Source organism: Mobula birostris, chromosome 6 (genome assembly GCF_030028105.1).
Source record: "Mobula birostris isolate sMobBir1 chromosome 6, sMobBir1.hap1, whole genome shotgun sequence".
Taxonomy (NCBI): Eukaryota; Metazoa; Chordata; class Chondrichthyes; order Myliobatiformes; family Myliobatidae; genus Mobula; species Mobula birostris.
The window spans coordinates 118,650,898-118,667,463 of NC_092375.1; the positions used below are offsets into that span (position 1 = coordinate 118,650,898).

The 16,566-nt window shown below is 44.1% G+C and overlaps 1 protein-coding gene across 3 annotated transcripts in view; it reads left to right on the top strand.

The window, feature by feature from the left end:
- Window positions 1-16,566, top strand: part of trpm2 (transient receptor potential cation channel, subfamily M, member 2) — a 200,612-nt gene that overhangs the window by 54,263 nt on the left and 129,783 nt on the right. For all 3 annotated transcript variants that reach the window (XM_072261153.1, XM_072261151.1, XM_072261152.1), the window contains 5 exons: window positions 1,441-1,529; window positions 4,489-4,654; window positions 6,507-6,687; window positions 11,994-12,160; window positions 13,274-13,454. In XM_072261153.1, coding sequence (XP_072117254.1) covers window positions 1,441-1,529; window positions 4,489-4,654; window positions 6,507-6,687; window positions 11,994-12,160; window positions 13,274-13,454 — 784 coding nt within the window. The remainder of the gene's footprint in view (window positions 1-1,440; window positions 1,530-4,488; window positions 4,655-6,506; window positions 6,688-11,993; window positions 12,161-13,273; window positions 13,455-16,566) is intronic.

The window sequence follows — 16,566 nt, forward strand, 5'->3', positions numbered from 1 at the left end:
GAACATGCTTCAGCTGGTGAGGGTCCTTAGTGCTGGATACAATGCTTCTTGAAAATGTCCTCATTCGTGGGAAGGGTTGTGCTCATAATGGAGCAGAAACATAACAAGCAAACATAATTCTCTATGCTCAAATTAACAAACTATGCATGGTTAACATAATAAAATATAGACTTGTGCTAGTAGAGAAAGAGAAAAAGAAATATAGTCCGAGGTAGTGTTTAGGGTTTCTAGAATGTGGTGGTTGTGGGAAAGTCACAGCAATGAGAAGATGTCAGAATGCCCGATGATGGAAATCAATTTCCTGAGATGTCGCCTGTTATAAGTATACTCAGTGGTGGGGGAAACTGCACCTATGATGGAACTGGTTGAATCCTCCACCAGGTAGCCTCTTACTTCCCTGTGTTTTGGAGTTTCCATTCCAGTCGGAATGCTTTCCACTGTATCTCTCATCTCTAGAAGTTTGTCAGAGTCTTAGATAATACAAGGAATCTTAAACTCCTAAGGAAGTAGAGGCACTTGCAAGGATTCTTCATGGTTGCATCTGTGCTGGTTTTGGCAGCACAGCATTCAACTTTCTGGCCAATTTTGATCAGGAGTTAAATCTTTCTAAAGTACAATGCTATGAAGTCTAAACTCCCAGAATTTGTGTTCACCTGCTGCGCACTTTATTAGACCCTAGCCCTGCAATCCTTCCCCTAACTCGGTCACATCAATCTCCTACTTAGGTCTTCCAAATGTAAAGTTTCCCTTGTACTTTGGTGTGGCTGCAGAACAAGGTGAAATTGCAGTGTCAATGTTGTGAACTTGCACTTTAATTGCAATCAGCTTGCATGTAACAAACTACACTTCATGACCTGTGTTGCTACTTCTCAATACAACAGTGGAGAGAATTTGGGCTTGTCAAATATGAACCTACTATAACATGTAGTCAGGCACGGGTCAGACAGGGGAAATACAATCAATGTTTTGTGTCTGCGAGCTTCGCGGTGATTTGCCCACCATAAGATGAACTGAGACCGAGGAAATGGGCCTTCTCCATCTGATCAGGGATTCAGGTCCACGGACTCAATTTGTTTCGGAAAGCTGCTGCTTGTTTCTATCTGTGTGTTTATCTGTGCATTGGGTGTTGGCCTTTGTTTAAACTGAGTTCTTTCAGGTGCCTGTAAGCAGACAAATCTCAAAGTTGTGTAATTTATACATACATTGATAATAAATAATCTTCGAATATGAAGCCACTTCAGTACTAATTGGCTTTCTTTATAGAACTGAAAAACTGGAAGACAGGGGAAGGGGAAAAGGGGAGGGTAAAGGACAGAGGCTGAGATTTGGGGAGAGGGTAGGTGAAGGAATGGTAAAATGGGTGGGGCAGGAAGTGAGAGGGATCCACTGAGAGCTCTGTTCATAGAGTTTGCTGCATTCATTATTTTGTATTTTCTTCAGGGCTACTTCAGAAAATGGATTCAGGAAAACATCAGAAAGAAGTGTTGTACTCACTTTGTGGAGAGTGAGCATGCGCCGAAAGACATGGGGTAAGAATGGTCTGTGATCCTGGATCTGGGGTAAGATGGTTACCATGCTCCCTGGAGCTTGACAGGCTGATTTCATGTTGAGCTCTTGAATCATGGCCACCTCTGGGTACAGCTGCTGCTCACGGACTTCCCTTGTCATGGTGGGTCGTCTCAGCAGCTGAAGACATTTGGGCAGCTCAATCACTTTTTCACCCGTGAGCAGCAACTGCCATGATAAACTTCATCACGCCATGTTACATAGCACAACATACCAACTCACGCAGCGCCGCACATTAACATGCCAGCTCTGCTGAGCATTCCTACGGCTTCCCTGCATCTGTGCTGAGAGTGTCCATGCCTTAGGTGCTGCCTGTTGGTACTGGACTGATGTGCTCAGCACCAGAACAACCCAACAATCTCATTGTGGCCAGACTTACACTCAGTGGCCACTTTATTAGGTACACCTGTGCACCTGCTCGTTAATGCAAATCTCTAATCAGCCAGTCAAGTGGCAGCAATTCAATGCATAAAAGCATGCAGACAGGGTCAAGAGGTTCACTTGTTGTTCACATCAAATGCTGGAATGGGGAAGAAATGTGATCTAAGTAACTTTGACCATGGAATGATAGTTGGAGCCAGACGTAGTGGTTCACGTATCTCTGAAACTGCTGATCTCCTGGGATTTTTATGCACAACAGTCTCTAGAGTTTACAGAGAATGGTGAAAAAAAACAAAAGAACATCCAATGAGGGGCAATTCTGTGGATGAAAATGCCTTGTTAATGAGAGAGGTCAGAGGAGAATGGCCAGACTGGTTCAAGCTGACGGCAAGGCAACAGTAACTCAAATAACCACATTACAACAGTAGAATGCAGAAGAGCATCTCTGAATGCAAAACACATCAAACTTTGAAATAGGTAGACTACAGCAGCAGAAGAACACGGACGTACTCTCCCTGGCCACTTTACAGGAGATACCGAATAAAGTGGCCACTGAGTAAATAGCAAAGATAAATGCCCCTCAGACACCATTGACTGCACTGTGGGTGGGGCTACACGGCTGTAGCGTCTTGGACTTGTTTCAGAAAAACCTCAACATTTTCAAATAGAATCTATGAACATCAGAGCCTGAGAGGTTGGGAAACAGTTCGGCCGAGAGTTAATTCGAGCTCCTGAACTATGCCTGCTGAATTCTCTGGGTAATTCTGGAAGGTGCCACAGTTTGGCACGCAAGATGATGGCCTGTGAGACCAGGGAAACTGAGAGTTAGAGAGTGATACAGCACAGAAAAAGTCCCTTTGGCCCATCTTGCCAATGCTGACCAAGTTGTCTACTTGTCTGTTTGGTTCACTTCTTCAAGTTTTTCCTATCTATGTACCTGTCCCAATGTCTTTTAAATGTTGTAATTGTTCCCGCTTGTTCCATAAAGTCTCTACACTGTGCTTGAGAAACTTACCCCTCAGATCCCCACTAGATCTTTCCCCTCTCACCTTAAATCTGTTTTAGACTCCACTACCCCAGGACAAAGGCTGTTACCATCCACCTTATCTATATCACTTATGATGTTACAAACATCTCTAATGTCATCCTTCAGTCCAGAGAAAACTGTCCGAGCCTATCAAATCTCTCTTTAGAGATTAAACTGTCCAGTCCCAGTGACATTCTTGGGCATTGTTTCTGCACTCTTTCCATACTTCTGCACACTTGTGCATACTTTCCATACCTGTGTATTGCCTCTGCACTCTTTCCAGCTGTAGAGTGGTACTTGGACGGAGAAAGTTGAACAGTAGAGCACAGGAAAAGGTCAAATAGCCCACAATGTTGGTGCAAACCCTGATGCCAATCTCCCTCATCCCATCTTCCTGTACATGGTCCATATTCCTTCACTCCCTGCCTTTTGATGTTTGTCTAAATACTTCCTAAATGCCTCTATTGTGTCTGCATCCTCCACTTCCCCTGGCAATGTGTTCTAGTCTCCTCCCACACTGTGCAAAAGAAAAGTTGCCTCATAAACTTCTTTAAACATTCCCCCTCTCACCTTAAACCTATGCCTTCTAGTATCTGGCATTTCTACCCTGGGAAAAAGACTCTCGTTGTCTCTGCCTCTCAGAAGTGTATAATGATGCTGAGATATTTGCATCATTGTCAGTAATGGGAGAAGTCCTGGAAGACTGGAGAGTGGCCAATGCAGTGTTTTTACATAAGAAGCATCAGAACTCCAGGAGAAGTGTTGCAGATTCTCACAGGCCTGGATCAGACTCCGTCCTCTCTACTCCCTTGGAGGTGGAGTGTGGAATATCCTGGGGTCATTCTCTGTCCTGTTCACTCCCCTAGACAAGAGGTATAGGCTGTCCTGGGATCAGATCCTGCCCTTCCCCTCCCCACGTGTGGCTGGACCAGCTGCTTGTCAAAGTTTTCAGTGAAATTGTCAACTGCAAAAGTTGTGAAAGCAATTTCTCATCTGAAGTATATGAAACCTGGCCTTTGTAACCCATTCACCATTAAAATCCGGGCAGTGAGGTGTTTGATGTATTTAGGTTGATGTACCAACTAATCCCGTTGTAAGAATAAACACAGGAGATTCTGCAGATGCTGGTTGTCCCAAGCAACACCCACAAAATGCTGGAGGAACTCAGCAGGTCAGGCAGCGTCTATGGAAATAGCTGACGTTTCGGGCTATTACTCTCCATCGGGGCTCAAAAGTAATGAGATAGATCTCAAAAAGGTCTCAGGTTGTAAAAGTAATCCCTTTCCAAAGGAAGCCTTGGTGAGAGAGTTAGAGATGGGCATGATTTAACCTGAGAGGATGAGCATCATGTGCGGAGGGACTTTTAGCACTGGCACTCCCAGGTTGGTTTGGAGCTCGCGCTGGTCAAAGCGAGGGACTGGGTCAATGAAAATGCTGCTGCTTCCCTGCTCCAATACACTGAACTACCATTTGATGATAAGAGTTAGCAGTCTGCTCTGTGCCTCTCCTCACAGGCCAGTGTGTGACTGTGGATACCCGAGGATCCGCCACAGTGAAGAGGCCCTTAGGGCTGGCGACCTACAGCGGGAGAAGTGGAGTTCCACAAAGCACCTGCAAAAGCATCCAACCGATGCATTTGGAGACATTGCATTTGAAGGACAAGGACAGAAGAGTGGGAAGGTAGGTGGGTCTGTCAAGCTGTGTTTAAAGTCCTGGCGTCAAGACCATGAGCTGGGATTGTTTCCTTTTCATCCCACTTGCATCTACATAGTGGAGTGGGTTGAAATTAGCACCTTGTCTGCAACAGCAATAGCCAACACCTTCACTCAGTATTCCTCATGTCTGGATTTTTAGTAGCAAATACCACTCTTCTCTGGTTAGGTTTTAACTGTGCCTCTTTGGTTTTCTCATGGCCTTGCTGGTTTGGATGGACTGATCATGCAGAAAGCATTCAGCCATCCACACCCTGCCCCTGAAAAACACTCTGAAAATGCCCAGTGGTACCCACCACCATCTGATTGGTAGGAAGTGCTGTCAGTGTGGAGCACCCCAGGGATTGAATTGGGTACTGGGAATCTTGGTACAGACAATGCATTGAGATCTCTGCACTGAGATCTCTCCACTCGCCATTTTCAACATCAGCTAAGGACCACTGATTCCCTAAGTACCGGGCTAACATTCCCAGCAATTAAAATAGAAGATGAAAAGGACTGCAGATGCTGGAAATCTGAAGCAACACACAAAGGATTTAGGAGAACTGAACAGGCCAGTCAGCATCTATGGAGGGAAATGGACAGTGAACGTTTTGGGTTGTGACACTTTCTCAGGTCTTGGTGCAGGCTCTCAACCCAAGTGTCAACTGCCCATTTCCTTCCTGTGTAAGTATAAGCATATGCTGCAAGCACTCAGCACATGTAAAGAGAAACCCAATTATTATTTATGGGTTGATCGACAAGAAAAGTGGAACGTAGACCAGAGAACATACAGCACAGGAGCAGGTCCTTCAGCCCATGATATCTCACTTGACCATTCTGATCTCACCTGCCTGTGTACATGGTCTTCATCCCTGCAATTCCCACCTCATCATGCCCATGTCTAAAGGCATTTTAGCCATTGCTATCATATTTACCGCCACCGCTTCTCCTGATAGCCCAGTCCCACTCTGAATATATTTTAAAAAACTGTCTTGTAAATATCCTTTAAACTTTCTTCCTCTCACTTTTAAGCTTTGTCCTCTAAGTACTTAACCTGGGAAAATGACCCTGTCATCTTTATCTCTGCTTCCCATAATTTTATGAACTTCTATCCAGTTGCCCTCAGTCCCCGATCACAGAGCTCCAGTCAGGAAAGCACCCTTCCACCATTTCCTTCTGTCTTCTCTGGGCATGCCAAATCTGAATCCAATCTACTAAGTCAGTGTGGATACCCTGCATCTTGATTTTTCAGCTCCGCCTACCGTGACGGAGCTGGTCGAAAGCTTTACTGAAGTCCATGCAACAACATCACTGCCCTGCCATTATTAGTCAATCTCATCATCCCTTCAAAAAACTTATTCACATTCCGTAGACATGATCTCTCCCAACTATATCATATTGATAGCCTCTAAGTTCACAGATGCCCTAATACAAGCAAAAAATCCATTTTCATTAATAAATTAAAACAATGTGCCTCAATGATTCTATGCCTTGTTTTAGCTGAAAGAATCTGCCCCTTCCATCATCACTGCTCCTCCTGTTCCCACTGTTTCTCCCGTCCTCACAGCCTCTCCTTCACCAAAGTCAGGGCATAATTTCCCTTTAGAAGCTTGGATCAGCACCTTCTTAAACCATTGTGGTCTGGTAAATCTTTGTGAACTGGTTGTGAACTGGTATATCTTTGGTCTCTGTACCTTTGTGGGGTGGGCACTTGATATGACAGTGTGAGGCGGGGGGAGGGACGTGGTAGTTGTGAGAGCTGGTCACTTTACTCTGCCTCGTGCTCAGCAGCATTGACAATTGGTAACTGTGTGGTCTCTGTTTTTGGTCATTTCCAGTATGTTCGAGTCTCAAATGACACACCACCAATGACAATATACCAGCTGATGACCAAGTATTGGGGCTTAAATCCTCCGCACCTTCTCATTTCCGTTACTGGAGGGGCAAAAAACTTTCATCTGAAACCAGACCTGAAATTCACGTTCCGTAGAGGCCTCATCAAAGTGGCACAGTCAACAGGTAGGAAGAAACTGATGTTTTTGTGTGTGTGTGAGAATATACTGCACAGAAACAGATCTGCCCCAACTCCCCAACGCCCCTCAATGAGTAAATCTCTTACTAGCTCTTCTTTCAGTTAGTCCTGACGAAGGGTCTCGGCCCGAAACGTCGACTGTACCTCCTCCTAGAGATGCTGCCTGGCCTGCTGCGTTCACCAGCAACTTTTATGTGTGTTGCTTGAATATATTGATTCCTCTCTTTTGCAGCTACTCTACCTCACATTCTAATTCTGTTGCTGTGATGACAATCCTCCTGGATTCCCTGTTGGACCTGCATGACCAACAGCTTTTCCGTATCTAGATTTGTATTTGCTGCAGATTTTCTTCTGTCTATTCTGCCAAACCTCATTACAATTGTGAAAATCACTTTCAAGCTATTTAACCTTCCACGTATTATGCTTGTGATCCTTTGGAAAAAGAAATGGATGATTTCTATTGCGAGATCAGGACCCAAAAATTTGTTGAATTCTAACAGGAGAGTAAAATATATCTTTTAATGTTGGAGTAGCTGAGATACATGGAGAAATATTTTCTCTAGGTATTGAGAATCCTTGGAAATTTTCTACCATAGAAAGCTGTAGAGTCGGAATCAGAATCAAGTTTATTATCACCGGCATGTGGCGTGAAATTTGTTAACTTAGCAGCAGCAGTTCAATACAGTACATAATCTAGCAGAGAAAAAATTAATAATAATAAAATAAGAAATAATAAATAAACAAATAAATCAATTATGTTTATTGAATAGATTGCAAAAAAATCCAAAAACAGAAATACGTATATTTAAAAAAAAGAGAGGTAATGTCCAAAGATTCAATGTCCATTTAGGAATTGGATGGCAGAGTGATGTTCCTGAATCACTGAGTGTGTGCCTTCAGGCTTCTGTACCTCCTGCCTGATGGTAAAAGTGGGAAAAGGGCATGTCCTGGGTGCTGGAGGTCCTTAATAATGGATGCTGCCTTTCTGAGACACCACTCCCTCAAGATGTCCTGGGTACTTTGTAGGCTAGTGCCCAAGATGGAGCTGACTAGATTTACAATCCTCTGCAGCTTCTTTTGGTCCTATGCGGCAGCCCCCGCCCCCACCCCACCCCCCTGCATACCAGACAGTGGCGCAACCTGTCAGAATGCTCTCCACGTTATAGCCGCTGCCTTGCCTTCTTTATGACTACATCGATATGTTGGGATCAGTTTAGATCCTCAGAGATCTTGACACCCAGGAACTTGAAGCTACTCACTCTCTCCACTTCTGATCCCTCTATGAGGATTGGTATGTGTTCCTTTGTCTTGCCCTTCCTGAAGTCCACAATCAGCTCTTTCGTCTTACTGACGTTGAGTACCAGGTTGTTGCTGCGGCACCACTCCATTAGCTGACATATCTCACTCCTGTGTGCCCTCTTGTCACCACCTGAGATTCTACCAACAATGGTTGTATCATCAGCAAATTTATAGATGGTATTTGAGCTATGCCTAGCCACACAGTCATGTGTATACAGAGAGTAGAGCAGTGGGCTAAGCACACACCCCTGAGGTGCACCAGTGTTGATCATCAGCGAGGAGGATATGTTTCACCAGTCACATTCAAAGCTGACATGTAAACCATAAAGTTCAAAGTAAATTTATTGTCAAAGTGTGTACATGTTACCATATAATGCCCTGAGATTCATTTTCTTGCAGGCATTCACAGTAGAACAAAGAAATACAGTAGAATCAATGGAAAACTGTATACAATCAGTGTGACAAAAGAAACAAACTGTGCAAATAACATAAAAACAAATAATAAGGCTATTAAATAAACAAACAAATAAACAATACTGAGAACGTGAGTTGTAGAGACCTTGAAAGTGAGTCTGTAGATTGTGGAATCAGTTCAGAGTTGAGGTGAGTGAAATTATCCACACTGGCTCAGGAGCCTGATGTTTGAGGGGTAAAAGACTGTTCTTGCACCTTGAAACCATGAGGGAGTTGGAGCAAAGAGGAGAGAGTGGGATGAGTTGTTGAGACCAAGATATCCTTGACTGTCAGAGCAGGGGATGAGAATTCCTTTCCTGCTCCTGTTTGTTATTTATTTCCAATGATTTCTATTGCAACTGTTGAGATCATAATGCTCTTCTCCCTATAAACGCATGAGTTATATTATCACGGGTGGTACTATGCATTAGTTGCTCAAAACCATGCTGACATTTGAAGTGTTAGTGTGATTCTCATTTAAATTAAGATGGTGTGCCACCTTGGTGGGTTGTTTGGTCACTGTTTCACATTATCCACCCTATCTGTACCACATATATCAGCATCTTCCCCCTCTTGACCTCCTCTACTTCAAAGAAAACAAGCTCAGCCCATCCGTCACTCCCCATCTGAAACAAACTTTCGCAATCAACATCTCACTGGTGCAAGCACATCTTTCCTCTTGCATGGTGACCAGAACTGCCCATGATAGCCTAAACAAATTTTTATATATTTGTATCACAACTTCCCTGCTCTTGTATTGTTTTCTCCTGTTTATGAAAGCCAGCTTCTCACGTGCTCTTACCACCCTCATCTACCTCTGCTGCCATCTTCATAGACTCTGCAATCATATACCAAGGTCTCTTCAGAATGGATTTCAATTTTGCTCTGTGACCTAAGACTATCATCCCAACTGTTGATAATATGGCCATTTTTTTGTGTCATCTGCAAACTTCTGAATGTACCTTTCATATTCAAATCAGATTCCAGATTCAGATTATCTATCAGATGTACATCAAAAAATGCAGAGAAATGCATCATAAGACAAGAGATTCTGGCGATGCTGGAAAACCAGAGCAATACACACAAAACGCTGGAGGAATTCAGCAGGTCAGGCAGCAACTATGGAATGGAATGAACAGTCAATGTTTCGGGCTGAGACTCTTCATTAGGACTGGAAAAGAAGGGGAAAGAAGCCAGAATGAGAAGGTGGGGCAGAGAAAGGAGTATAATGCATCATTTGGATTAAAAACCAACTCAGCCAAGGATGTGCTGGGGCCAGCACACAAGTGTTGCCTTCATTCTGGTGCCAACATTGCATGCCCACAATGCTCAATAGAACTCCACAAGCAACAACATTCACAACAACTAAGCAAGACAACAGCAAAACAAGCCTTTTCCCACCCTCCTACCCACCTAGCAACTCTCACACACAGGCCACCCTCCTACCCAGAACAGGCCACCTTCTGCCCTACAACCTCCAGTTCCTGGCCTGGACTCACGGAAGGGCCTCGACTGTTTTTCATACTCTATTATAGCAACCATATGCTTTATATTTTCTCATAAAGCGTGCTGCACAGTGCAGGCTCTTGGCGCACAGTGTTGTGCAAACCTTTTATTCTGTTTCATAATCACTGTAACCCTTCCCTCCTGTATAACCCTCCATTTTTTAATTATCCATGTGACTGTCTAAGAGTCACTTAAATGTCTCCAATGTAGATGCTTCTTCCACTACCCCTGGCAGTGCATTCCATGTGCCTCTCACTCTCTTAAAAAAAACTACCTCTGACATCCCCACTATACTTTCCTCCAATCAGCATAAAATTAAGCCCACTAGTATTGGCCATCCTTACACAGTCAGTGACAGCTGTGGCATATTCATTTTGGCCCACTGATAAATGTTTAAACGTGATCCAGTCCATTCTCTCAAGGCAATTCCAAATTCGCTCCACCACTTCTGCTACCCAGCTTTTCTTAGTCCTTTTCACTGGTGCTGTGCTTTTTTAGCCAGTCTGTATGCAGGCAGTAGCCAGAGAACTGGAAATGAATACCAATGAATTGATCCACTTGATCCGAAACAGGAGTGTGTGGGCCATGGCAGTCAAAGCTCAAACTGGGCACGGCACCTGATGATGATGATGATGATGTATGCAGGCAGAAGATGCACAGCCAGATGATTGGATTTACCAAAGTTTGAGTGAGGGACAGAGTGATAAATGTTATTATTGGTAGTAGAGCAGGGGTCAATCGTGTTTGGTCCTCTAGTATTGCAGGTGCTGACCACCCTGGTCCTCATTGTCTCAGTTGCAGACATCTTTCCTGAAGTTTTAAGTTTATACTTGTAGATGTGTCCTTAACTGCAAATAAAATCATTGTTTTTTTTTTACCTCTAATTATTAAAGCTTTTCATGATCTTAAAGGGCTCAATTGTGTAAATACACTCACAAGAACAAACAGTGCACTCAGATTAATTTGTCTTGAAAGACACACTCTCCCATTCCACTGCATTATTCCCGTGAAGTATTTTGCAATGCTCATTAATTTTTTCATTCTCTTCATGATACAGAGAACAAAATTGTTTTCAGTACTCCAGATAACCAAGGAATTGCACAACATTTACTGAAACACATTTACGTCTGTACGCATAGTTTTTACTAATTTTTCTCTGTTCCTCCAACAACTTCACATTACATCTCTCTGTTTCACTTCCCTCTCTCTTTACTTGTAATTTATTCTCAAACCCTGATCTATTATATTCTCCTCTGTCTCGGCCACTCTCTCCTCTCTTTGGTACTTTGTTCTCCTTCAGAAGAAGGGTCTTGGTGAAGGGTCATAGCCTAAAACGTCGGCTGTTTATTCCTCTCCATAGCTACTTCCTGAGTATCTCCAGCAAGTTGCGTGTGTTGGTCTGGATTTTCACCATCTGTAGAATCTCTTGTGTTTTTGTTCTCCTTCTGTTTGTGCCCTTCTTCTCCTGTACCAAATGCCCATATCTCCTCTGTCTCTCTCCACTTTCTGCCATTCTTCCTTTATTTTGTTGCTGCTTCATGCTCCCCTCATTTCTTTATATTCTACTCCCTCTCTTTTGTACTCCTCTTTTATTGTATTTTCTGCTCATCTCTCCCCTCTTGATTGGTACTTTATTAACGTATTTTTTCCTCTTTTCTCTTCATTAAATGCTTTGTATTGGTCCTGTGTTACAGAAAGAAGTACCTTTACATGGAGGATACAATTTTTTCTTTATTGTCTTCTTGAATATCCTGCTCAGTTCTGTCGCTATCAGCAGACATGTGTTTCTCCACCAAGAGCTCATCTGGAGCTGGGCTAAGAGTCTGGGTGAGACCCAGAGGGATGGAGAGTTGGGTTGGGACCAAAGGGTGAAGCAAGATGGGAGGAGGTGTGAGCAAATCTGTTTAAGACTATGGTGGTCTGTGCCATTGCTAATTTGTAACTCTGGAACTTTGCTGTCTGTCCATGTGACTCAGCTTTTCATCCATATGATGTTTTAAATTATGGATTATATAAAACAAAACTTTTCTCTCAGGTGCGTGGATTATCACCGGGGGTTCCTATGCTGGCGTGATGAAGTATGTTGGAGAGGCTGTCAGGCACTGTAACATGACCAGCAGCCACAAGGAAAAGCAGATTGTCGCAATTGGCATCGCCAGCTGGGGCATCGTGCACAACCGTGAAAGCCTGGTTGACGCAGAGGTGAGCTTTGGTCCTACACAAACCACAAGAGCCTGGTCAGTAGACAGGTGAGCTTTGGTCCGACACAAACCACAAGAGCCTGGTCAATAGACAGGTGAGCTATGGTCTGACACAAACCACAAGAGCCTGGTCAATGTACAGGTGAGCTTTGGTCCGACACAAACCACAAGAGCCTGGTCAATAGACAGGTGAGCTTTGGTCCGACACAAACCACAAGAGCCTGGTCAATAGACAGGTGAGCTATGGTCTGACACAAACCACAAGAGCCTGGTCAATGTACAGGTGAGCTTTGGTCCGACACAAACCACAAGAGCCTGGTCAATAGACAGGTGAGCTTTGGTCCGACACAAACCACAAGAGCCTGGTCAATAGACAGGTGAGCTATGGTCCGACACAAACCACAAGAGCCTGGTCAATGTACAGGTGAGCTTTGGTCCGACACAAACCACAAGAGCCTGGTCAGTAGACAGGTGAGCTATGGTCCGACACAAACCACAAGAGCCTGGTCAATGTACAGGTGAGCTTTGGTCCGACACAAACCACAAGAGCCTGGTCAATAGACAGGTGAGCTTTGGTCCGACACAAACCACAAGAGCCTGGTCAATGTACAGGTGAGCTTTGGTCCGACACAAACCACAAGAGCCTGGTCAATAGACAGGTGAGCTTTGGCCCAACACAAACCACAAGAGCCTAGTCAATAGACAGGTGAGCTATGGTCCGACACAAACCACAAGAGTTTGGTCAATGTACAGGTGAGCTTTGGTCCGACACAAACCACAAGAGCCTGGTCAATAGACAGGTGAGCTTTGGTCCTACATCAACTTAATTTTACAGTCAATAATTTACAGGACTGGATTCTTTTTCATGAGCAATCTACAGATCATCTCACAAAATCTCAATGAATCCCTGTTGTCAGAATTGTACCTGATGTTTCAGGTTACAGTCTGACATTTAAATTTATGTCACACCTGTGTTCCTCATGACATAGCAGCAACAAGAAATGTGTGTTGTCCTCAGTTGTGTTTTACTCTGAGGAGCTAGAGGGTGACAATGATGGATGAAATGAGCGCTAATGCTGCTTGTGGTTAACTAGGCCTATCTTTCTGGAAATAGGGCAAGTTTCCTGCAACATATTACCTGGATGAAGCAAATCAGGGCAGGTTGACTTGTTTGGACCACAACCACACCCATTTTATCCTGGTAGATGATGGGACCCATGGACGCTATGGTGTGGAGATTTCCCTGAGAACCCATTTAGAAAAGTACATCTCAAAGCAGCGAATTGGGACTGAAGGTAAGAGCTGGCCACTTGGCTGAAGGCAGAGGGTGGGTGAGTAGGTGTGGAGAGAAGTTAGGAAACTAGATTTTGAGGGTCTTCTTTTGTTGGAGGAAATAGTGTGCTTATTCTGCACCCTGAATCTGGCTTCCACGTAGGGCCCAGTTGTCCTCTTTGTTACAGCTTAAAACAGAGTGGTACATGGAGAAAATCATGGTGAGTCCTCAGACAAGTCGGTTTCTTTAGGTCCTGTTACAGTAGACATAGAAACATAGAAAACCTACAGCACAATACAGGCCCTTTGTCCCACAAAGTTGTGCCGAACATGTCCCTACCTTAGAAATTACTAGGCTTACCCATAGCCCTCTATTTTTCTAAGCTCCATGTACCTATCCAAAAGTCTCTTAAAAGACCCTATCGTATCCGCCTCCACCACCCTTGCTGGCAGCCCATTCCACGCACTCATTACTCTCTGAGTGAAAAACTTACCCCTGACATCTCCTCTGTACCTTCTCCCCAGCACCTTAAAACTGTGCCCTCTTGTGTCAACCATTTCAGCCCTGGGAAAAAGCCTCTGACTATCCACACGATCAATGTCTCTCATCATCTTATACACCTCTATCAGGTCACCTCTCATCCTCCTCCGCTCCAAGGAGAAAAGACCAAGTTCACTCAACCTGTTTTCATAAGGCATGCTCCCCAATCCAGGCAACATCCTTGTAAATCTCCTCTGCACCCTTTCTATGGCTTCCACAACCTTCCTGTAGTGAGGCAAACAGAACTGAGCACAGTACTCCAAGTGGGGTCTGACCAGGGTCCGAGATAGCTGCAACATTACGTCTCGGCTCCTAAATTCTATTCCACAATTGATGACGGCCAATGCACCGTATGCCTTCTTAACCACAGAGTCAACCTGCGCAGCTGCTTTGAGTTTCCTATGGACTCGGACCCCAAGATCCCGCTGATCCTCCATACTGCCAAGAGTCTTACCATTAATACTATATTCTGCCATCATATTTGACACTGGGAAGCACTTCAAGTGAGAGCTCAAAGATACAGTGACCCAAAAAGCATGCAGCAATTTATAGTATATGTTGCATGCTGGTCGCATAATCCACATCTTTGCAGTATCTGATCTTAGTTTTGTCTCTAACAGCCTGACAAATGGAACTTTGTTCTCCTTTACCAGACAGCTATCCACCCCCCTCCCACACACACACACACATTCATTTTCCCTGCAACTGGGTTCTCTAATTTATAGTCTTGTCCTTTTGTCCTGACCCTGTTTATCATGTGAACAGCTCCCTGCACTTTGCTTATCCTTGTGACTTAAACACACTTTCCTGATCTAATGACTACTCAGTTTCTGATCTCTAAGCCTCCTCCACTATTAGCCCTTTATTGCCTCATCCCTTTCCCAATTTGTATGACGCTTCAGTTGATCATATTGCAAACTTTCACTACTTCCTTATAATTACAAGGATTCATCGTTCACATTCCCTGAGATTCTCTGAGATCTAGGCTCAAATTTGATACATTAGAACAAAGTGGAGATGAATGTGTATAATCTGATTATGGCTGTTAAGCTTTGGTGTGTCCCATTGCTGGGAAGCATTCATTCACCCCTTCAGTAACCTAACTGTAATATCTTTGCAGAGAAAGCTGTACAAGAGCAGGCCTATGTTTAATAGGATAATGTGTCTGATTGAACTCTTTGAAGAGTCAACAAGGTATATTGAAGAAGCCAGTAGATGTGATTAGTGTGCACTTGAATAACACAAGTCCCACATGGGAAACTGGTTCAGATAATTTGGCAAGTCCCACACTGGAAACTGATTCAGAAGGTTAGAGCCCATAGTTTCGAAGGCACGTTGGCAAATTGAATCCAGAATTGTACTGGCAACAGTTTGAGACCGAGGGTAATGGAGAAGGGTTACTGTTGTGATTGAATAGTTGTGACTTAGTGTTTCCCACAAAGATCAGTGCTGTGACCCTTGATGTGAATGAATAGAATGTGGATGTGGGAGTTTTCGGATGACACGAAAGTCGGCAGAATTGTTGAAAGTAGTGTGAGATTGCAGAGAGTTGTTGATTTATTCGTGAAATACACTGAAAAAAGTCAGATGGGCATTAATCCGGAAATGTAAGGTGATTCATCTTGGGAGAATGAATGAGACTCAGGCAAAACACCAGGACCTTAGGGAGATTTGAGGAACAGAGGAAATTTTACAGTACAAGTCCATAGATCATTGAAGGTGGCCATGCAGGTAGATAACATGTTTAGGAAGGCATCTGAGATACTAGCCTTAGTCAAGCACTGATTACAGAAGTAGAGAGGTTCTGTTCCGACTTCATAAAAGCTTGGTCAGGCCTCAGCTGGAGTACTGTATGCAGTTTCTGGTCACTGTGCTATAAGGGGGATGTGACAGTGCTGGAGAGGATGAGCACTTGAATTACATAGGCACAGAGGACAGTGGATCAAGTGCTGGATGACTGGGTTAATGCAGAATGATACCTTCTGGCTGGTAAGCATAAGTTGGGCTGAATGGCCTGTTTCCAAGCTGTATGATTCGTTAACTGTGCTGGAAAGGTTTCGTGGATCTCCTTGTCATGGTGGAGAGGCTTATGAGTTTCGGAGATCCCAAGAGGAATGCTGTCTGGAGTTTAACCATCTGGAGTTCAGTTCCTGATAGAGTCATCCATGGTGGTAAGGTCAAGGGGGAGGTTCCAGACAACTAGTGATCTAACCAAGACCTCAGTGCTGGAGCTGACGGAAGATGAAGACACATCACAATGGCATTGAACGAGGAGAAAAGCTGTAGAAGTGAAGGATTCCCGGTCATCTTGCACTCCATGCCTGTCTTGGGTGATGGGGGGGGGCACTTAATGATAGATCCCACCTTTCTGAGGCATCACCTTTTGAAGGTGCCCTGGATGCTTTATTCTGTACTAAATCCCCACAGTAACTCTGCTGGAAATATGTTTGATGGCATAGTGTGCGGTGTTAAATTTGTAGCAGCATAGTGTACAGCCAGTAGAGCCACTGCCTCACAGTGCCAGGGACACTGTCTCTGCTGTCTGTGTGGAGTCAACATGTCTTTTTTTCTCTGCGACTGTGTGATTTTCCTTC